This window comes from Astyanax mexicanus, chromosome 22 (assembly GCF_023375975.1).
Source record: "Astyanax mexicanus isolate ESR-SI-001 chromosome 22, AstMex3_surface, whole genome shotgun sequence".
NCBI classification, from domain to species: Eukaryota; Metazoa; Chordata; class Actinopteri; order Characiformes; family Acestrorhamphidae; genus Astyanax; species Astyanax mexicanus.
Genome location: NC_064429.1, coordinates 10,485,852 through 10,510,337, shown reverse-complemented (window position 1 = coordinate 10,510,337; position 24,486 = coordinate 10,485,852). Strand labels below are relative to the sequence as shown.

The following is a 24,486-nucleotide window of genomic DNA, read 5'->3' as shown; positions in this document are numbered from 1 at the left end:
AGACCCAAGCAGATCGGCGGAGGGGGCCTACTCCACGGTTCCACATAGGACAGGGTCTGGTTATCCACTCTGGACTTGAAACTCAAGTTGCCTTCAAAGAAGTTAGGTCCACGTTTTATTGGACCATTTAAGATTGTCAAGCAAGTCACCCCAGTGTCATACCGTTTAGAACTACCATCCCAGTATCGCATTTCTCCTACCTTTCATGTGTCCTTGCTTAAACCTGTTTCTCCTTTTTCTCAGGACCCTGGGTCTTTTTCGGAACCTCCCCCTCCACTTGACATCGATGGGGCCCCGGCATACAGCGTTCACACCTTGCTAGACTCTATGCGCCGGGGACGCCAGCTTTTCTACCTGGTCCATTGGGAGGGTTACAGAACCGAGGAACGGTCGTGGGTTCCTGCGGGTGATATCCTCGACCCTTCATTAATTGAGGATTTTCACCACGAGCACCCCGATCGCCCTGCTCCATGTCCCAGGGGTCGTCCTTGGCGCGGTATCGTGAGGTCAGCCGGGGCCGACCGTCAGGTGGGGGGTGATGTTACTGATGAGCCAGGTGTTGCACCCCCACGCCTCAGGAGGTCACTCTCGCCTCTGTTTTAGCTCCTGCACACCTGCGTTCTATTGTTTATTACTCTGTGTATATATTGGCGTCTCACGTGGATTCTGGTGCGACGTCTTGTCTGGTTTACCTAGCACTTCGAAGCGTTTATATACTCTGTCTATCGTGATTACTGTATCCTTGCTCACGTTTTTTGACTTTGATTTTTTGGTTTGCCCGTCTGCTACTGTCTGCCTGGATTTTGTTTTTGTTGGAAAATAAACCTGCTTTTGGATCCTTACCCTGGTTTCGTGTGACAGTTTTTTAATTAAAATGTTTTCTTTTTACCTCACACAGAAGAGAAGTCGCTGACTTTTTTTCGGTTCATCAAAGAAAGTCTGCAGTATCAGCAGCTTGCGTCCTCTTACATCAGAGCGGAGGAATTCACTAGAATAAAGCATAAAACATACAGTGTCATGAAAATGTATTTGCCCCCCACAGATTTCATTTGTTTTTGCATTTTTGTCATACTTAACTAATATCAGACAAAATTAACCTAAGCAAATATTAAAAAAGCACTTTTTAAATGTTTTCATTTATAAAAAGAAAAAAACTATCCACACCAATCTAGCCATGTATGAAAAAGTGTTTGCCCACCATAAATTAACTGTGATTAATCAAATTTTGAAAAGCTGAGTTTAATTTCACTACTAACCACAACCAGGCCTGATTACTGCCAGACCTGTAGAATCAAGAAATCACTTAAATAGAACCTTTCTGACAACATGAAGCAGATAAAAGATCTCAAAAACACATTATTATTAAACCCCCATCTGAAGAAACTCAACAACAGATGAGAAAAAGTTATTGATCATCTATCAGAGTCTGGAAAAGATTATAAAGTCTAAATTTCGTCTCACATTTACCAACTAACATCAAACACAACATAACCACCCGTCTCACATTTACCAACTAACATCAAACACAACACAACCACCCGTCTCACATTTACCAACTAACATCAAACACACCACAACCACCCGTCTCACATTTACCAACTAACATCAAACACACCACAACCACCCGTCTCACATTTACCAACTAACATCAAACACACCACAACCACCCGTCTCACATTTACCAACTAACATCAAAAACAACACAACCGCCTGTCTCACATTTCCCAACTAACATCAGACACACCACAACCACCCGTCTCACATTTACCAACTAACATCAAACACACCACAACCACCCGTCTCACATTTACCAACTAACATCAAAAACAACACAACCACCCGTCTCACATTTACCAACTAACATCAAAAACAACACAACCACCCGTCTCACATTTACCAACTAACATCAAACACACCACAACCACCCGTCTCACATTTACCAACTAACATCAAACACACCACAACCACCCGTCTCACATTTACCAACTAACATCAAACACACCACAACCACCCGTCTCACATTTACCAACTAACATCAAAAACAACATCTTGATGATCTCCAGGACTTCGGCCACCAGTGATGGAATCCTACCAGCTGCGGTAACCGGGAGGTTAAGCGTGCAGCAAGCCAGTGGGGTGGGTTTGACAGCTGGCCCGAGCACATGGCTAGGGGGCATATGCGCGCAAGCTGTCAACACAAGCACATGGCTAGGGGGAAAAGTTGCTTAACACCACACGGGTTGCAAAAACTAACAAGCATGACGGAAATCACCCACCGCAACACAACAAAGAACACAAACACAACTGCTACCTCTGTTCTCTCCCTGCATGCTTCCTGGGTATGTTCCTGACTCAGCCTCCCCAAGGTCAGTAGAGCCCCTAGCCTGGGCTGGAAGGCTCCCCAGCCTTCCGGGAAAAATTGGGTGGGACTGGTTAAATTTTGCTTTTCTATTCTCCCCCCCCCCCCCGACACCCCCCTCCCCCTTTTTTTTGGCAGACCTGACTTTGCCCCTCTTTTTTTTTTTGCTTGTAAACCCTTGTGTTGTCGTGTGGCTCAAAAGTGACCCACTAGCATGTTTAGTTGCAGAAAAAATACCTTAAACTATTTTTTTCCAACTTGAAATTGTAAGACTTTTCCTAATGGCACCCCATCATTAGAAAGAGTGATTTTTAGTTTTTAGTTTTTAGTTTTTAGTTATGTTTCCATGTAGGCTGTGCAGCACTAGGGTACAAAGATTGTCTTACGGGTCATTTTTGACCCATGAATTATAAAAGCATTTAAACACCAGAAAACACACTCTCTCTAATACACACAGCATCAAACATCATCAGAATGACTCCAGGGCCAACAGTGTGTTCAGCTGCTCATGTGCAGCACATTTCATCCCATCCACCTTTCTCCTGTTCATCACACCAGCCATTCAAAAAATCATACTGGAGAAACAAATTTGGAGGATAAAAAATTTAATTAGGCTGCTTTATTTTGGGGCTTTGGTAGGGTGGGTCATTTTTAACCCGTTGGACTAGGGGAGTAAACAGAATGTTAAGATCACACAAGAGTTAATAGGGGTGTAACAATACATCATGGAACAATGCATCGTGAGTCAAAAATGTAGCAATGTGCATCGTAGAGATTTATGATGCACGATGACGCGCCAAAACGTGGTCTAAGGTCTACGTCTGGTAAGTGGAGATATTACTGCTTTCAGATGCCAGTCACAGCAGGCAGTATGGCTTTCTATATGCAATGTCTTCAGGATTTACAAAAAAAACAAAAACAATAAATGAATAAATAAATGTAATCGTTCAAATAATTAAAGGTCATGCTGACCTGATGCCTCCTCACCACAGGGGCTGTTTGTAGATCTATCAAGGCTGTTTCGCTGATCGTATGGTTAATAAAGGGCAAAGCCCATCCCATGAACAAACAAACAAACTTTTCTGTACTACTTGGTAAGATGATGTTCAGCTAATCATTCGAGCTTCCAGAGCAGCAGAGTAAGCGAGAGAAGGGCTTCAAGGGATCTTCATGCTGAATGACACCGCACGCTGCTGCATTTCCCACCACTGAAGTTCCATACAGTGTTTATTATTATTAATAAACATTAATATTTTTACGTTTTATAACGTAAATTTGGGAGTTTGATCCACACCCTTACTCCTCCCACTCCTCTCTACCTGCGTGTCGAACAACCTCGCATGTGGTGTTGGCTTCCGCTCCTTACCTGACCCGCGGTGGTCCTTCACCTGTATATCTCCTGCCACCGGCCGTTCCCTTCCACCCCAGCTCGTCCACCGCCACTGCTCCCGGCGCATTCCCTGGTGATGGCGTGTTTTCCCAACTGCCACGGCTGGCGTCTCCTCTCTTGGCTCCTCGGCCCGATCTGGCCACTCCCACAAGGTCGACCTCAGACTTCAGTGACTGCTTTCTCTCCCTCTCCGCTGCCCCACCCGGCGTCACCGCCGCTGCCCCACAAGGCGTCACTGCCGCTTCCCCACCCAGCGTCACCGCCGCTGCCTTTCCCGGCACCCTCGTCGTTACGGGCGCCCCCGCTGCTCTACCAGACCTCTCTGTATCTGTGTCGCCGCTGCCTGCTCCCCTCCGGTGGCTCGCCGTATTGGTTCATAGCTGTCTCTGGTTTACAGTTGGAACTTCGGTTCCGCGGCGTTCTTTCACCCGGACCACCAACTCCCGCGGCCCGTTTTCCCCCTCCGGCTGTGGCTCCGCCTCTCTCTCTCCTCATCACCATCCAACTCCTCCCCTCGTCATCCAACTTCTCTCTCTCTAATTCCTCATCATCCAACTTCTCCCCTCGTCATCCAACCCCCCCTCCATCATCCAACTCCTCCCCTCGTGATCCAACTTCTCTCTCTCTCTCTCTAATTCCTCATCATCCAACTTCTCTCTCTCTCTCTAATTCCTCATCATCCAACTTCTCTCCTCGCCATCCAAACCCCCCTCCATCATCCAACTCTTCCCCTCGTGATCCAACTTCTCTCTCTCTCTCTCTAATTCCTCATCATCCAACTTCTCTCTCTCTCTCTAATTCCTCATCATCCAACTTCTCTCCTCGCCATCCAACCCCCCCTCCATCATCCAACTCCTCCCCTCGTGATCCAACTTCTCTCTCTCTCTCTCTAATTCCTCATCATCCAACTTCTCTCCTCGCCATCCAACCCCCCCTCCATCATCCAACTCCTCCCCTCGTGATCCAACTTCTCTCTCTCTCTCTCTAATTCCTCATCATCCAACTCCTCCCCTCGTCATCTAACTTCAATCGGCGTCATTGTCGCCATGATCGACAACATCGTCAGCATCACCTTTGCCATCGTCGCGCCATCTGCGCCACCTTCATCGTCCTTACCTTCGCCATAATCACAATCATTGCCTTTGTCACCATAGCCATTGTCGCCATCATCATCACTGCCTTCATTAACGCACTAATTACCTTTAGTGCCGTCTTCGTCTTCATCTACCCGTCATTGTCACCGTCATTGCCTTCATTGTCTTTGTCTATGATCATCTTCGCCATGATCTTTGTCCTCCGAACGATCATCGACCTACTTCTCATCACTATCCTGGGTCAAGTTGGACTGCCATGGGCACCCTGTCTACCTTCATTGGTCACACCTGCTATGCGACGCGGAGCAGTGGCCTTCTCTTGGGGCCTTTAAACTACACCACGCGCATCACTCCACAAGTCGTTTGACACCATACTCCACTTGAACCGATTCTGACTCCCTGGACCTCATCCTCTATGCTGTTATTCCATTACACTCCATATTCGGATAGGCTGGCAGCACCTCAAAACACCTCACTCTCTCCCGAGACCTCCACACTGCCTTCATCATCTTGCCAGCATTTGTTCTTACCTGTTCTTCCTTTTACCTCTCTGCCTTAATTATCTCTGCCTCAATTCTTCCTCAACTGCTACTACAATCTCTTCACCCTTTCCAACCACCACCTATTCTCTGTTCATCAGAGACATCAACGAGAGCCTCGCAATCAGCACCCTCTTCGCTTCTCATATTCTGTCTTACTGTATTCTATGCCCTGTGCAGGTTACGTCTCTCCCTTCACGCCAACATCTTACCATTTCCTCCCTTCTACTTATGTAAATCTGTCTGACAGATCTCACTATCCTAGATTAAGTAACCTTACCCTCAAATCATACACATAAATTCACCAGCTCGAATCAGCGCAGCCTAAGGCTCTCCCAAGGCCAAGATCCCAAGCCTACCACAGCTACAGTCCTGCTCACAATCTTCTTGCCGTACTCGAACTTATGATCAAACTTTTTGGGGGTTCAGCTTCATGCTTTTCCAGCGAAGCTGCCCCGAACTCCTGCCCAATCATCTGAGTTCGCCCCCCTTCCTTTTTCCTTCTCTTTCAGTCAAGGGCATGGGGAAATACTAGCAAATGTTTATTATTATCATTGTATGAAACTCTGCTGGCGGTAAGTGTTGCAGCACATTTTTAGTTCTAAGTGCAATTTATAGTTCTCCCTTTCAAATAATATTTTTAGTTTTAAGTCTATTTTGGATCGGGACTCTTGCAGAAAGTTCACAGACTCGTGCCGGGTCAGGCTGGATATTCTGGTCCGAATCTAAGCTCTACCGTGAAGTAATGCGCACTCTCCACACATGGGGAACCCAACCACAGCAAAATCTGGACAATGTTGTAAAATCTAGCCCGACCTGGACTGAGCCCATGTCCTGCCTGAGCCCGCCCAATAAACTATTATAAACACACTTCTACACCACAGACCATTTTCTTGAGACTGACCCAAGTCCGACAAAATTGATGAGAAATCTTGGCCCAAACCAACACAAGTTCGGGTAGGGCATCGGTTCAGGCAGAGAATCTAAACTCTACTTCACCCGGATATTGCTGCATTTTAGTTCAGGTTTTGCGACCAAAGAAACATAAATACAGTCAATTCAGGTCATGAAAAAAGAAAAAAAAACTTTTACTGATAACAGATGACTGTCTGCGTGTTACTGCAGTAAGCACTGAGATGCTGTGGATGATCTTAAACAGGACGTTTCATGTTGGAAAATCCTTCAATGTGTCTGAATTAAAACAAAGAAGAGTGGAACTAAATTCCTCCACAGAGATGTAAAAAACTTGTTGCCAGTTATCGGTAAAGCTTGATTGCAGTTGTTGCGGCCACAAGTGAACAACCAAGTTATTACATTTAGGGGGCAAACAATTTTTACACAGGGCTCGATTGGTTTGGATAGATTTTTCCCTTAATAAATAAAATCATAATTTAGTGTTTTTTATATTTACTCAGGTCTTGTCTGATACTAAAGTTAGTTTGGTAATCATTAAAATATCTATACGACAAAAAAAGCAAAAACAAAAGAAATGTGTAGGGGCAAATACTTTTTCACACCACTGTATTTACCACATCTAAACTACATTACTATGTTCAGTCTATCATATTGTCTCATAATTTAAAGTCTTTGAAATGTAGTTAAAATAAGTAACTAAAATAAATAATATTATGAGGAACACTAAGCTCTGTTGTCCAGTAAAAAGTATTACCTGACTGTTTGGGAAAACGACTGCTCTGTGTAAAATTCATCAAGTAGAAACAGACAGGAATGATCTTCACAAATGTCAAGTTCCTTATTGATTTGTTCCACATCTCTCTTATTGAGGAGTCGAGAATACGTAGATACCTGTACACCATTCAAACAAATGTATTAAAAATGGTTAAAGCATTTATGATCTACAAACAATATTTATTATGTATGTGTTATGCATACCTCAATAGATATTCCTTCATTGTTGGTCTCCCTGTATTTTTTCAGCATCTCGATCAGGCTGCCGTGTGGTTGCACTGCAAAATACACCTGTAGCAATTTCTCAGAATTCTTCATGTACTTTGTTGCTCTCAGCACTGAGTCTGGAGTTGCACACTGAAGAAGCATTTCTTTTGCTTTTTCGAGAGTTTCTTCTCTCATTTCAGCATCCAGTTCCTGTTGCACAATCTCTGGACAGCACTGCAGAAGTACTGATGCACATATATCTTCTGTATATCCGACTATAATGTCATGTTTTTTCCTGGAGATGTTCAGATGTTCTTCGGACTGGTAAATATCAGTTAAACTGTTTGTCACAAACGAGTCGAGCCAGCGTTCCAGTTCAGCTTGCATTTGTTTAGCGTGCTCTGGAAGTATATTACTGATCTCCAAGCAGTGTTTCTCCAGTCGGTTCAGCAGTGGTGTAGGAAACTGTTCATACACTGTGCTTTTCTCTTCAATGACAATTAGTCGAAATTCATCCTTGACTCTGCACTTCACTCGATGAGATCCAAGCCCAAGGTCAACATAGTAACTCCCCCCTAGTTTAACATAACACTGATTCAGAGCATCATAGAGGCTCTCATAAAGGCTCTGAATATTTAGTAGGACAACTGATCTTCCAGTCTCCATGCAGGTCTTTACTCTGTTTACAGTGCGGCAAACCTGAGAGTACTCTTCGTCCCGTGGAAATCCTGATCCAAAAATGACTTCAGTATTGTTCTCATTAATAATCTTCTGAGTTTTCAGAATCTGAAGAGCAGCATGATTGATTGTTGGGAGTAGAAGGTACCTGGATGCGAAGCCTGAAGTTTCCATATCAAGGTTTTCTCTCAGCAGGGAGATTGTGTCACATTTCTGTGTTTTGTCTTTAAGAACTTCCCAGAAAATGTTCAGAACATCTATAGAGTCCAAACCTTCAAAATTCCGTTGCACAGCCCTTGTTAGATCTTCATTGCATGGTCTTCCATTTGCTTCTGTAGCGTAGGACACAATTAACTTCACAAGACTGTAGAAGTCTCTGAGTCCAAAGAATTCACTGGTCTGTTCGTTGAGCACTCTTAAGTAAAACTTGGTCAGTGTGGGAATTAAAAATTTCATCTCTGTGTTGATGTTTTCATTATCACTTGAACAAATGTCTTTAGCTGTGTTTTCTAGATCTTCTGATTCAGGAGACGTTCGCAGAACTAAAATCCCACGGTTCATTTTCGCTGGATCCAGTGACCAGTTGGAAATTCCAATAAATCCAACTTTTTTGAAGTCCTCTGCATGTTCATCATCAATACATCCATATTCAAGCAGAGGATGTAATGTCTTCAGAGGCATTTTTGGAGAGTCCTCTGCTAATCCAATTTCATCAAGCACAACAACAGAGACATACTCATCCAGATTTTTGCCTTTCTGAAACTGTGCACATTGCCTGAATACTGAGACGATGCCATCAGGAGACGAGTGTGGGCTACACTGAAATGAGGCCAGCTGTGCCTGCTTGTATTCTTTGAAAAGGTCATTTTGGGAGGCCTTGCCCTGCATCGCATGAGCAGCGATTGTTTTGGACAAAGATTTTGAGCTTCCAGGTTTTCCAACCAGGAACAAAGGAATTCTTAAGTTCATGCACACAACCATCATGAAAACATTTTCCATAAGAGCATCATTCTTTGCCACTTTCGTGGGACAGTCCACATTCGAAATGAATGCTTTTTTGCAAAGATCGATCTCTGTGTGAATGTCAGCGCAGGACGGAGAAAATGCATCTGAAACTCTGTTCAGGAACGCCTCTCGGTTCTCCAGCGATGCTGAATAGCAAACTCCTACTGCAAGAATGAGAGCTCGGACCAGATCGTCCACAGTTCCTTTCTCTCCTCTGATTCTGTCAATTTCAGGAAATAAAGTCTCTTTCTGATGATAAAACCACATGACCGTTTTCATGCAGCGCTCTATATCTCTGAGACTGACCATCCTGCATTCATCCTTTAACTCCATCATGTGCTTCTGAGACACAGAGATCACCTTTGTGAACAAAAGCTGGTGTTCATTAGGAAGTTTCTCTTTACGAAAGAATGTCTTAACCATCTGTGTGATGTAGAGCTCCTGTGTTTGCTCATTTAGCTTTCCAAAGTCCCACACGAGGGGCGTCAGACTCGGGGGTAGAGGCTGAACTCTGTAGACAAGCTGTCTCATTGGTATTTGGCCAAGTTTCTCCTCTGTGTTCTCACACCGAACCCTGTATCCCAATCCAGCGCGTTCCAGTTGCTCTATGGCCTCCTTCGAGTGTTTTCTGTAGGGATTGCATGCAGCAATGATCTTAAGGCGAGGTGCATCGATTTCTTCTCCATTGACTGACTTGTCACAGATCACCTCCTTGATTGCATTTACAGCCTCTGTTGTGTTCGCTTCATCAAAAAACAGCACCGTGTCCAGGTCATGCTTTTCATTTTTCTTTGCGATTTCAATGGCATCTCTCACTTTCTTGTAAATAATCTCTGATGTTGTGCCGCCATGGACCCGCACCACAATCAGGTTTTGAATTTGCCTCCCTGATCGCATCAAATCACACATGAATTGAACCAGCCGAGTCTTTCCACATCCTGTTTCACCCATGATTATTACGGGAATGTCAGACTCAAATCGGAGATGAATGGCCAGCATTTTCATGACGTTATCTAATGTCAGCTGATAGGTATCATCTGGGTCTTTCACATTCTCTACTCCAAGGACTTTGCTTATAGTATCAAGCTGCTTGTCGCGATCCAGCGTTTCAAAGCCAATGTTAAACGGTACTCCTTGTTCCTTTAACTGGGCAAACAGTTGACTATCAATGATATTCTTTTCCACTATTGTTTTAGTTCGAGGATCAATAGCATCTAGATAGCCAACGTGGAATCTAGCTAGTAGAATGGGGACTTTAGGTTCTGGAATGTGGAATCCTAAAAATGTCATGGAGTTTTTATCATGGTTGAACAAGATGTATGGATGAGCCTGCTGTTCCCAACGTCTCCTGAGCTGAAATTCACTCAGAACAGTGTCGTCTTCTGCTGCTTCTTCCTCTGTATCATCACTGTCATCAGATGTTTTAAGTGAGCGCATGGAGAAATCCTTGGACATTGTGATCATGAATTTAACCACAAAGGTCTTGAAACCTTTCAGATCATCTTTTAAAAACTCACTACAGAATACGGACTGTTCACATTTCTTTAGTTGGCTGTTGAGAAAGTGTGTGAAATTCCTCAGTTCTCCCCAAGAAGGATTCTTGATGTCACAGAACTGTAAAAGACACTCCAGCCATTCCTTTGGTGAATCTTCAGGGGATTCAGATGAGAAAGTGAAGCCCTCGACTTGATTTGATCTGTATCTTTTGAAGTACTGATATGTACGCTGAAAGGCTTCACTAATGAATTCTGAATGATCCATTAGTTGATTTTCTTCATCACCTGACCCTCCTTGCTCTAGATATGTTTGAGTTTCCTCAGGTGACAGGCATTTCACACACGGGAACATTTCAAGAAACGTTTCTTCCATCTGAAATGAAATCTGGGAGTAAAAAAAAAAAATTTGGTAAACCTAGAGAGGGAATTCAAATTTAAATGTACCTTATAGGAAGCTGTACTAGCTAACACAGTTGTGAGCTGGAATACAGTTTGGTAGATGTGCAATGCTTCTGCACTTCTCAGCAGAGGAAACTTTCTTTATGCTGTAGGTGTGTGAGCAGCTTATTTACGTGAACAGCAATCTTACTTCATGTTGTATTCTGTTTATTGTTGATACAAAAGTTGGGTTTGCATGCTACAGCACGTCCTTATGTATGTGTAACGAGCGGGGGTGTACATGCACATGTGTAGCCACGATAGATATGGACGTCTCCTGTGTTTTCCGGTGCCAAGATAGCAATACCCCAGAAATTTTCCTGAACATACGTCATTTCCAGACCACCACGCCCATCAGTGCAGATATATTTGTAAACTCTGAAGCTATTTTAACGGCTCAGGTGTAAGGTGAGAACATAGACTGTCAAAGGGGTGTAAGATAGCAATGAACATCACAACACGCCTTGCAAAGATGATGGGCAGAGATTGTGAATTGCTAGTCAATTCAAAGTCTCTGTGTCTCAAAGTGCCCAAACACAATAGATTTTCCATGATTACTCACAAAATATCAGCAGATTTAAAATCTTAATTGTCCCTTTAATGTTCTCTCCAGTGTTTTAAACCATGTTTAGTCATTTTAAAATTGTAAAAAAAAAACTTAAAAAGAAGAATGAAAATTAATTTAGGTACTTTCTCATGCATTGGTAAAAAAAGGTGGCAAAATAAATGAAAATCTTTATAACAATATTTGTTAATCTGCTAAAATGGGGCATTGTAATTTCAATTATAAGTTTTGGCTTCCAAAACCAAGCATCTTTCTGATAGCATTATATATATTTAGGAAATATTGGTATGATCAATAGTGATATGAATATGATATCATTGTGCCCCCCTGACAAGTCAAAATGTATATAATGTTTACAATATAAAGACATTGGATGTGGGTGTAGATTGGAATCAGACTAAATAATTGGGGAATTAATTTACATAATTGTTTGATGTGAACCAAATGCAACACACTTTACAATTTTGTGACTATTTGTCCAGTAGCATGTTTATAACTAATACACTGCATTACAGAGGATGAGGAACAGCTATAGGCTAGTAGGGTTTGTGCCGATGGACGATATCATCGTCATTTATGACCAACCATCGCAATGCCACGCCCACTTTTTTGTTTTTCCAGAAACATGCACTGACCTTCTTTAGGTCTCCTTCACCTAAATCTTTAGCAGGGATTGTATGGAAAATGATCAAATCAGGTATATAACTTAAATGATTTAGAGTCAGGGATGAAAATTAAAATACCCTAATGCTACAAATATGCCTATTTGGCATATTATTATATTATTCATTATTATTCTGTTATTATAAGGATATTATTATTTATATCTAGGTTACAGCTTGTCTTCGTTTTTTTTCTACATGTCTGTATTCATTTTAAACATTTCATGTTATTCACGCAGATAGAATAAGCCTGCTGGTTGTGCGTCAGGAAACTTGCTGATTGTCAACCAGTGTTGGGCACGTTACTTTGAAAAAGTAATTAGTTATAGTTACTTCTCCACTTACTAACAGAGTTACTCCACTATAAAAGTAACTAGTTACCAGTAAAAGTAACTATTGGGTTACTTTTGTTAATCGCCCTGTAAAAAAAAAAATCAAAAGAAAATAAATTATGTAATTTCTATTTTTATTAGAAAAATAACAAACGAAAATAAACCCAAAATGTTGACAAAAATATAATCTAACGAATTTCAAAACATAGAAACGAAAAACGTTAAAATGGTATCAATATAACAGTTTAACAGCTGGATCATACAGTTATAAGGATTTATATTTACGTTTAGTACACAGACTTAATAACTGTAGCTTAATATAGCAGAATTTTAACAGATGCTTATTGTCACTCAATAGCTGGAGTTTTTGAAATGACAAATTAAAAGAGAAAAGAACTCTGACTGGACATAAATTTAGTTTATTTCACTTTGCTATTATGTAACTGAAATTCACTTAATTTTTTTTTTTATATATGAAAAATAAAGCATCACCCTGGCATCTGGTGCTGCACATCAAGTATATAAACCTTAAAACATTTGAAAAGCTATATTTTAGCGTTCGTTTCTTATCCCCAGGGCAAATTTATTAAAATATTAAATATATTAATTCATTCACTAAAATCTCGTCCAGCGCTTTAAAATGCCGCAGGCACCCAGAGGAGCTTGAAAGCGTGCGCAGCATTGCAAAAAAAAATAAAAAAATAATAAATAAGGTCCTATCAAGTGTAGTAAAATGTATGGTATTAAATGGTATTAAATTCACATATTTATATTCAATCAAGAGAAATCAGGCAAAATGCACCGCGCTGCGCTCTCTCTCTCTCTCTCTTTCGCAGTGCGGAGCTGAATTCAGCGCGAGGCAACAAATAATATAAACTCAGTTTAGTTAAATAAATTAAGATAAGTGTGGACCTGTAAATTATATCAAATATTGTCAAATATAAAGGATAGCTTGAGGTTTTGGTGAGCTGTTTCAATTGTTTGAAACTGAAACTAACTGAAACTGATACTATTCTGCGCACTATTAGAAAGCCTTTGATTGTGTTTTAAATGAGTTTTTATTTTACATTAATTATTTTTTTATTCATTTTAAATATTTGTATTATTTTATTGATCAAATTATTTTTTTCTTTATAAGAAATAAATTCTTTATTTTTTTATGTATCAATTTTTATGATCTTTTTAAAGTGTCCTATTTTTCCTTTTTTACGTATATATTTTATTCGTCTATAGTAAATGTCAGTTTTATTTCTAATTTTTGAAAAATATTTTTAATCCCTTTTAAACTGTAAATTCTCAGTGGCATTGTAAATGAGGGTCCCCCTCCAGTGTAAATAACCGATTGCTTGATTAATATTTAGTGTTGCAAACCTAGTTTTTCCATAAACAATAAACAGAATAAAGAATAAAACAACATTGCTGGTTTATCTTCACAGCGTGATGGCGCAGTTTCCTATGTGCTCTTAAAATAGGAATGTACAGAAGTCAGCGCACCTGCCTCTTAAAGGGCCCCACCCCAACGATATCATTGTCCATTGCGATGTTTTACTGTAAACATCGTCATATGCCAATTAAGGAGACATCGCCCAACCCTATAGGCTAGAAGCATCATGTATCGTTTGTACTTAAAATATATCCCTTTAAAATGATTTATTACTCCAAACAGACTATGTAAATATTATTTAGCTTTCTCCTTTGTGCTTGTAAAATGCTCTATAACACTAATTTCCTAATAAATAAACAGAATTATACTCATGTTTTGGTTAAGTAACTAATTAACTATAAATTAATAATTTTTACATTATACATGCAAAATGATGTTATGAGACTTACCTCAGGGCTGTGCTGATCACATTTCCTGTGCTTTCTTTTTGTGTATTCCACCAAATAGATGTGGGAGTCATTGCACCTCCAGATGTCACCGTCAGGGCTCTGGAAGCATCTCAGTACAAACAGCTGAACAAGGAAGGTGTACAGTCCTTTGGACACCTGAAACAGAATTAGGACATATTTTCTATTTAGTATACTATTTAGAATACTGTCATAAACTAACTATATTTACTTTTTGTAAATTATTGTTTGATTATGAATTCTTAATTAAGCACATTTTGAACTAAGTTTAAGAAATTTAAGATCTAAGAGATTTTAAGAAATGTATCTAGAATTCATTTTACTTTGCATGACAAGCTTTAAATTTCTAGTCATTTAATGAATAAAGACCCCGTCACAGATATTCAGATAGTTGGAGCATGGAGATTTTCCTCCCTCTGTTTTTTATTTTATTCCAACACAACAGCACTGAATAAAAAAGTTTAATTGGAGATCATTTGCAAAAAGCTTTTTTTCAGTGACCAAAAACCTCAGTGCATATATACGAATTAACAAAAAATAAACAAATCTAGCTATTTATTCAGTTATGTATACACCACAAATTAAAAATACTGACCACAGGGGGAATGTCAAAGTGAAAGATTCTCGGGACTTTATCCATGGGCTTGTCCTCGTACTGCTGCAGCTGTTTGGCGATGTTTTCAGTCCTCAGATGTGACTCACTTATCCTTATAGTTTTGTGAGTAAATCCCTCATCTTTCAGCTTTTCTTCTGATATTCTGACAAGATTTTTCACATACAACGATTTTCCTGTTCAAAAAGTATAATCAGAAGCACTTATAACGTAAATATTTATTATATATATGATGTTATATGATCATGAGCCTAGAATACTGTTAAATATTCTTGTTTACCTTGTTCCAAATTCGAACTTTTAATGTAAGTTAAAGGAAGATATTTTATTCAGATAAATCTGTTATCCCTCTGTCTTGCCTGGTGCTAAAATCCACCTGTCTCCACCACTCTCAGCTCTAACTGTGATTCCCAGTCACAAGACTAAAATACACAGAATGCACCACTCTGTGACTCTCACAGTCACGTGACCATAGATGTGACACCTTCAGGAAGTAATTCGCCTAGTATTAACACCTGGTGGGCCAGGTACTTCCTGCATTACAACGCGTTTTCTTGCTTTGTCTGATCGCCGTGTATTACCCTTTTTTTGTGTACCTCGACTCCAACCTTTATGTGTAACCTTGTATGCTCCTGTTTACCAGTATTGACCCTGCTTTACCTGACTATCCGGTAACGCTTTCTTTTACAGTACCCTAAGTTCTAGGTATTAACCAGGTAATAGTGAGGTACAAACTCGGAAGTACTAAGTAATTATTTTGGGTAACAAGATGGTAAGTACCAGGAAAGTCTTGCCTAATTACACTGAAATGGAACTAGGTAATAAACAGGTACATGGGTGGTACAAAGTCCAAAGTACTAGGTAATTATGTTGGTTAACAAGATGGTAAGAACCAGACAGTTCAATTTAATTACACTGAAATATCTCACAGGTTCTAGGTAATAACCAGGTAAGTGTGAGGTACTAACCCCAGTAACATGATGATAAGTACCAATATAGTCTCCTTACCCTGATATACCTCACAGGTTCTAGCTAATAACCAGGTAAGTGTGAGGTACTAACCCCAGTAACATGATGATAAGTACCAATACTGTTCATTTTAATCAGTCTCTATTTATTTGACTGAGAAATCCCTAAAAATGAATTTAAGGTTTATAGAGTGGAATTCTTCACTAGGAAGACAGCACAGGAATGGAATACTTGGCCATATGTTTAAAGACATTAGAGCATGTTACAAGGTTTAAGGGTGAAAAAGTATACCATAAGAATAAAGTGTTGAATATGTGTATTTACCCCCTTTTTAAACATAATTTGTAGAATAAGGTCTATATATATATATATATTTAACTTATATATATAAATTAAAACTGCTTAAAAATCAGGGTTATTAAAACTACCAAATATTGATTTCTGAAATCTTAAAACATTATTATAGTTGTTTCTAAATTAATATTAACTGCTTTTGTTTGCATTATTTGAGATCTGAAAGCACTAAAGCATCTTTTTCATTATTTTGACCATTTCTCATTTTCTGCTCTAAATTACAATATTTTTATTTAGTATTTGGGAGAAATGTTGTCAGTAGTTTATAGAATAAAATAACAGTGTTCATTTTACTCAAACATGTACCTATACATAGTAAGATCAGAGAAATAGAAAATTTGAAGTGGCTTGGAAGGGTCAAGGGGGCGAAGGCAAGCTCCTGCCCGCAAGCTGCTTACCCCAATAAAAGCTGTCCTCAGCTTTCATTGTATATATATATAAGTTCAGTAATGCATGCTTGGTTGTGTCAAAAAAGAGATAAATAATAAACAGTAAACAGTTCTGTTTTGTTTTGAAGTTGTATGTTGTTCTTTTTGAAGTGCTTATTTGTTGAACTACATGGTAAGAACTGAGTAAAACCAGAGAAATAAGCTCTGCTCTCTTTTACAGTCCTTTTACTCCTTTATTAAGCAGAAAGTTCTGTTAGTTACACAGTGTTTTATATGGTACTTACAGAAAGTTGTGTCACATTTAAGTAGTTATTATATATATTTTAATATATATATATATATATATATATATATATATATATATATATATATATATATATATATATATATATATAAAATAATAACCATGTAATATATATTCTTTTGGGTTTCTGAATGGGTTTTTGTATGTGAAACGTGAAACATCCAGTCCTGTAGGGGGAGCAGTGCCAGGGGGCGGGCGCTAGGCTGTGGCTTAGGTGAGCAACAGGAGATGGGTCTCAGATTCAGCTGAGAACTGGGAACACCGTGTCTTCTCTGTATCCAGGTGGGGAAATATGTGGAACTGTGCAAGTATAAATGTTTCCAAAGCACTATAAGAGGGATATTTGAGTGTATATGTTCGTTAAAAGGTTTTGCTGTGTAATATGAGCCGCTATGGTCTTGTGTGTTGGTGGACGCTCAGCATCGGGGAGCATTCACTCCCGCGGCCCGCTAGCCACGCGCCTGGCCGGCGCTCTTGCCTCTGCCACTAGCATTAGCCACTGCCCCCGCTAACCGCGCTCCTTACCGGCTCCCCGCTGTTATTTCTCTCGCTCTTTTGGTCGCTAACTTCGCTCTATAACCGTGTTTAAGCCTGTAATTATCTCTCGTGTGTTCGCGCTCTAGTTTTAGCTATTTTCGCTCGGTAATTGTGCCCGTGTGTCGCTGTTTCTCAAAGTAGCTCGGGCTAATTTCGCGCCTTCATTCCTATTGTTTCTCTATACATTTACGCTAGCATTAGCAGTCGCTGTTAGTTAAATACATGTTTATTAAAAGTCAAGTCAATTTTATTCTCTTTTTAAGAGCCAGTTTGGCCTTGTTAAAGTAAATATAGAGCCTCTGCCAACCACAATAATGAGTTATTACAGCTAGATAAGCTACAGTTTAAGGTTTCTCTAAGTAATCATGTTTTTATACACTTTGTTCAAGTTTTATACTTTGGTCAATTCTATACACTCTATGCAGATACAAATATTAGAAACTCTGCTTAAAATGAGATTTAAAAGCACTAAGATGTAGTTAGTGTGCTCAGTAAAAGTTAAAGGTGTTTTTGGTAATGTAACTTAGTGTGTTAATATGAAAGAAGTTTGAGTATTGGTATGTGTATGCATATGTAAATGTATTAATATAGAGTAGTATTTTTATATTCATATATATATATATATATATTTTTTTTTTTTGTGTAGAAACAGTATTAAGAGGGTTTGCTGATTAAAAAGTAAAGGTAATATGTACTGTGATATACAGAGTTTTGTTAACTGAAAAAAAGTAAAAAAAGGATTCTCTGTGAATGTATGTAAAATGCAGATGAGATGCAATGTGTATGTGAAAATGCAAAAGAAAGAGAAAAGAGACCAAAGTAAAAGTGGTTTAGTTTGTGTATGTTGTTAAATAAAGAGATTAAGCTGAGAACTCACTGGAAACACCGTCTCACTGTGTCTTCTCTGTATCCTGTATTCAGCTGATCTAGGCCCTGCTCACCCGGGGTCGCAAACTGTTATAGCCTAACCCACGCCTGGGGAGTGTAACAGTTAGTGTTTTTACATGGTACTTACAGTAGGATGTTCTACAGAGGGTTATTTGTTGAACTACACGGTAAGAACTGAGTAAAACCAGAGAAATAAGCTCTGCTTTCTTTTACAGTCCTTTTACTCCTTTATTAAGCAGAAAGTTCTGTTAGTTACACAGTGTTTTATATGGTACTTACAGTAGGATGTTCTACAGAGGGTTATTTGTTGAACTACACGGTAAGAACTGAGTAAAACCAGAAAAATAAGCTCTGCTTTCTTTTACAGTCATTTTACTCCTTTATTAAGCAGAAAGTTCTGTTAGTTACACAGTGTTTTATATGGTACTTACAGTAGGATGTTCTACAGAGGGTTATTTGTTGAACTACATGGTAAGAACTGAGTAAAACCAGAAAAATAAGCTCTGCTTTCTTTTACAGTCCTTTTACTCCTTTATTAAGCAGAAAGTTCTGTTAGTTACACAGTGTTTTATATGGTACTTACAGAAGGATGTTCTACAGAGGGTTATTTGTTGAACTAAATGGTAAGAACTGAGTAAAACCAGAGAAATAAGCTCTGCTTTCTTTTACAGTCCATTTACTCCTTTATTAAGCAGAAAGTTCTGTTAGTTACACAGTGTTTTATATGGTACTTACAGAAGGATGTTCTACAGAGGGTTATTTGTTGAACTAAATGGTAAGAACTCAGTAAAGAGAAATAAGCTATTTCTTCTCTGTTATCAGGTATTGACCTTTTATTTTTAAATCAAATAAATAGAGACTGATTAAAATGAACAGTATTGGTACTTATCATCATGTTACTGGGGTTAGTACCTCACACTTACCTGGTTATTACCTAGAACCTGCGAGATATTTCAGTGTAAGGAGACTGTATTGGTACTTATCATCATGTTACTGGGGTTAGTACCTCACACTTACCTGGTTATTACCTAGAACCTGTGAGACATTTCAGTGTAATTAAATTGAACTGTCCTTGTTCTTACCATCTTGTTAACCAACATAATTACCTAGTACTTTAGAGTTTGTACCACCCATGTACCTGTTTATTACCTAGTTCCATTTCAGTGTAATTAGGCAAGACTGTCCTGGTGCTTACCATCTTGTTACCCAAAATAATTACTTAGTACTTCCGAGTTTGTACCTCACTATTACCTGGTTAATACCTAGACATTTCAGTGTAATTAGGCAAGACTTTCCTGGTACTTACCATCTTGTTACCATAAATAATGACTTAGTACTTCCGAGTTTGTACCTCACTATTACCTGGTTAATACCTAGATATTTCAGTGTAATTAGGCAAGACTTTCCTGGTACTTACCATCTCGTTACCAAAAATAATTACTTAGTACTTCAGAGTTTGTACCTCACTATTACCTGGTTAATACCTAGAACTTAGGGTACTGTAAAAGAAAGCGTTACCGACTATCCTTTGTACTGCCCCTTTATTTATTTAAGATTTATATACACAACTGCGTTTGTCTGAGCTCTGCCCAACTATGACACCCTCTAATTATGTACAATGTTCCATTTAAATTAAAAAACAGAACTATCAATTAGAAAGTCACAAAACAGCTTATATCATGAGTAAATCAAAAATCTTACCCATGCCAGCCTGATCTGAGAAGATCAGTTTTGTCCTCAGCTGAAACTGCTCAGAGCTTTCGGCTCCAGATGGAGTTTGATGCTTGTGTCTGAGGTACTGCTTAATTTCTTCATTTCGGTTCGGGTTCTCAGAAATTGTGGTTTTGAAAAGGTCAAAAGCAGTAGCTACGTAACTTTGATGGGCCTTTGAATCACAGAAGATGATTAAACGATAGTTACTAGAATTTGTGTTGCCAGCATTTTTGTTCAGCTTGTAGAAAATGGACTCAAACTTTCTGGACACGTCGTGATTGAGTTTGTCTGCTTTCACTAAAGAGTAGATCTTCTCGTGTGAGCTGCCGGGCTGCATCGCTCTTCTGAGGATCAGCTCCACCTCTTCTATCGTTGTCTCAGGGGTGCAGATCAGAATTTCATCAAAGGATGGCAAAGGCTGCTCGTTATCTTTGTACAGAGACAGGCAAAGTGGAAGTATTTCAGCATCTTTACAGGAGATCAGGTAGGGTTTACCCCCCTCCAAGTTAAAGGGCAGTTTTCTCTTTACTGTGAATTCTTCTGCAGATTTTACTAGATGGTTCATCATTTCTCCCAGTACATCCAGGTCCACAAACTTGTCTGAAACAAATCCAGAAAGTTTGTTGTGGTATATTTTCCAGAGCATTACAATCTTCTCATCAGAGTTTTTCAGGTTTTTAAATGCTGCTGCAGTCTGTTCTTCTGTCATTGAAAAAGACACATCTGCTGTCTGTCCACCTTTGAATTTCATTTGTGTGTCACGAACCTCATTGTCTGTTTCCTCATATTTTTTGCACCATTCTTGGACCCACTCTTTATCACCCTGGTGTTCGTCAATACATTCCATCACTGCATCTCTATGCTCTTCAGAGTTTGCAGTTCCCACTGCTTGCTGTTCTTTTTCACAGAACATTATTGCTGCTTTAATCTCTTCTTCGGTAAACCCACTCTCGAGGAAATATTCAATCATGGCTGGATAATCAGTAAGGAATTTTGTGAGATTGAGTGACGCGCCTGATTCACCACTTTCAACTGGAGTTTGAAAAGCTTTAATGAGAGCATTTCGGACATCAGCTTCTTTAATGTTTTCTTTCATGATGGACAGCATGTTCAGGAGACGGGCACTAATTGTCTCATCTTTTTGGAATTCTGCCACAGAACGACAGAGATAAACCAGCTGTTTGGCTGTGAAGTGATTGAGAGTGTAGTATGTGTTCCTTTTCTGCTCCATGTCTTTTACCCATTCAGACAGGCAGCCTCTCATGCTTTCACTGATTCCCTTCAACTCCTCAAGCAGTGGTCTGTTTCCTTTGATTTCCACATCTGTAATATGAAATATCACCCAGATTCTCACAGCGTGTTTTCGCTGGCAGTATGCTCTCATCTCCCAGTCCTGGAACAGAATGTGTCCAGCATCACGCAGCTCAAGAAATGACTTCCCCACATTTATCACATGCTCCAAAACCTGTGGAACATGCACGTATAAACAGAACTAGGATAAATGTTACATCACTAATTCAGCTGTAGACTGAAAAAAAATGGGTTTGACATAAAAGATATGAGACAAAACATCCACATTTCAGCTTATTTTAAGATATTACACTTGAATCTGAAGTTTTGAATTCAGAAGAGATTACCTTCTGTCTAAACACACCCATTTTTCTTATGAGGAAAAGTATTGGAACAGATAAACAAAGAAAATTAAAGTGAATAAGACTTACAATAAGATGCAATAACTGCATCAAAGAGCCGACCTAAGGCATACTTGAATTATGTGGCTGTTCAGGGCCCCCAAATGAAATGGTATTACACACATAAAAGCAATTTTTATATTATTCTATTGTTCGCACAACAATACTAGGTTAATGGATTCCTGCTAATGGCTGCTGAAACGGATGAGTAAATGCAGATATAAAGCACTTGGGTGGTTGGTAATTAATGTGATAAGTGAAGTAAGTGCAAGTTGGACAAGCCATGAATGCTCCCTCTGGAACAGATAAAAATAACAAAGAAGAAGCTGGAAGAAGAAAAGAAAAAGCAAGACAAAGGGAGGTCTGCATGTACAATATTACAATATCTTTATCATCATTAGTCTAGGCTAGGATGTAATCTACCAGTATGTGCATTGACCTAATAGTAGGACTGTGTTTCATTCCACGTAGGCTGTAGCCTAGTAAGTTGTATGGTAGCACCGATGTGCAAGTTAGAAATATAATATAAGATATTTTTCACTCAATGGAATGGAATGATGAAGCATCAGGTGCTGAGGTAATGGTATGGGGCCCCAAAATTAATTTCTACTTAGAGCCTCATAAAGGTTTGAGATGTCCTGCTGTATCAAGCCTGTGACCCACTGACATCACTAAACTTTTGCATTCTACTTTTGTGATGTTTTTCCATGCAGTGTGTTTTGAATATTAATGACCCAGTCCCAAAAGAAGCCATGCAAGAAGTAAGACAACATTAAGCTGTGTGTTAAATTGTGTTAATATTTACATCTCAAATGAAGACATATTTGAATGGTCTTTTCCATTAAAAAATCCATAAAATATATATTTTATAAGTAATATATTGTCTTGCTAACAGTATCAAAGTATATCGCAATCAAATCTAAACCCTGTATAAAGACAGTATGGTTTTTGCCAGTACACAGCCCTATAATTAAACAAGACTCAATGCATCATACTAAATGAATTACCCGTCTTTAGGCCTACCTCAACATAGGTTGTGATTTCATCCTCTCGCTTTTCAGCACCAGCAGTGATCAGCATCAGTTTGTTTTGTAGTTCCTTTAGCTCTGCCAGGCTGTATGTTTTGTATTCATCTTTTCCATTAGATGAACCTTCTTTGCACCTTAAAGTGATGCAGTTTTCCAGAGTAACCTAAAAAAGGAATGGAACTTGATCAACATATCATTAATTTAAATAAATAAATAAAAATGCTTTGATTTGTAATCATTTCTGTAAAGACAAATTAGAAAATATAAAATAATTGAACTGGTTTGACAGCAAATTTCTGCAGTATTAACAATATTTCAACCAATTAATGATACAGTTAGGGTGCAGCTAAATGTTTGCCCTGGAGAGTAAAAAAATATTTGTACAAAACAAGCTCATCAATAAATGATGACATCAATATAGTTTATTTCTTTACAAAATGGTGCGACCGCTGTAGCTTTTCAGCATGTTAGTCTAAAACGCACTGTTTGTCTAAAACCACCTATTCCAGTCTTACCTGTTTAATCAGATTTTATTAAAGAGGAAGTAAACATTATTAAAATACATATTTTCAAATAGTTGTGTTTACCTTTGACTGAGCTTCAGATGGTCTTTTGATGATGTACATACCACTCTCGTTGATATCGGTGGCCTGTCGCAAAGATGACCTTTCAACAGACCCGTGTGTCTCATAGGCTATCTTCAGCCACTCTTTGTTATTATAGGAGTCCCTCTGTTATTAAAAGTATTTGTAAGTTAGAAAATTAAACACATGCACATGTATAGTTGCAGAACTGGCCAAAATGTAAGGAAAAGTACAACTAATTTAAACAAACAAATATTCTTACGGCACATAGGCCAGTTACAGTACTCTTAAGTGCCTAGTCTTTCTAAATTGTTGTTTTTATTAGTAAAAAATATTTCTCCAGTGGCACATTCATATAACCATCAAAGGATCAGTTTCTGTTGATGCCTGGTATACATGGGTTTAAATCTTTACATTTGGATAAATCTTTTATAGAATAATCTTTAATATCGCTGACCAGTCATTTACTTATATTTTTTGCACAACAAGATCTGGCCTACACATCAGTTAAGTATTGCTGGTGTTTAAATACTAACTATACATCAAGGAGGACCTAACCTGGGGTGTGAACATTACAGAACTTTAAAAAAAGGGCACAGCAAAGCAAAAAACATTGACCAGAGACTACTGGTGTCCTTGTACCGTTACACCGTAGAGTGTGTCCTCATTTATGGCCTCTGCATTTGGTTCTCCAGCTAAACTGCAGCTCACAAAAAAGAGCTGCAGAGGATTGTGAGGTCCACAGAAAAACCCTGGACAAATTACAGTTCTGCCTTCAGAAAGCCCAAAAAATTGTTATAGACAAATCTCACCCTGGACACAATGTCTGAGTTGTTACCGTCAGGTAGATGGTACAGAACTATTAAAAACAAATCGACTCAAAAATATTTTTTACCCCACCGCATTACAAGCAGTAAATAGCAAAACATAGGATTTTTTTTAAATCAATTTTTATACAATATGGAACGGTGCACTATTTTATTATTTGAATTTTTTTATAAGTTCACATATTTTATTGTTTAATAAGGCAGTGTGCAATTTTTCACCATTTGTATCTGGTATCCCGGTTCACCATCGTAACGCATGGGGGTGGGCAGTGGGGGCTTGACTT

The 24,486-nt window shown here is 39.0% G+C and overlaps 1 protein-coding gene across 1 annotated transcript in view; it reads right to left on the bottom strand.

The window, feature by feature from the left end:
- The window catches only part of LOC103024614 (E3 ubiquitin-protein ligase rnf213-alpha-like), an 87,853-nt gene that overhangs the window by 59,644 nt on the left and 3,723 nt on the right, over window positions 1-24,486 (bottom strand). The window contains exons 4-11 of the mRNA XM_049470847.1: window positions 23,379-23,522; window positions 22,787-22,954; window positions 20,061-21,537; window positions 14,901-15,094; window positions 14,288-14,443; window positions 7,276-10,842; window positions 7,052-7,188; window positions 890-988 (exon numbers count right to left, since the gene is read on the bottom strand). Of these exons, the coding sequence (XP_049326804.1) occupies window positions 890-988; window positions 7,052-7,188; window positions 7,276-10,842; window positions 14,288-14,443; window positions 14,901-15,094; window positions 20,061-21,537; window positions 22,787-22,954; window positions 23,379-23,522 (5,942 nt within the window). The remainder of the gene's footprint in view (window positions 1-889; window positions 989-7,051; window positions 7,189-7,275; window positions 10,843-14,287; window positions 14,444-14,900; window positions 15,095-20,060; window positions 21,538-22,786; window positions 22,955-23,378; window positions 23,523-24,486) is intronic.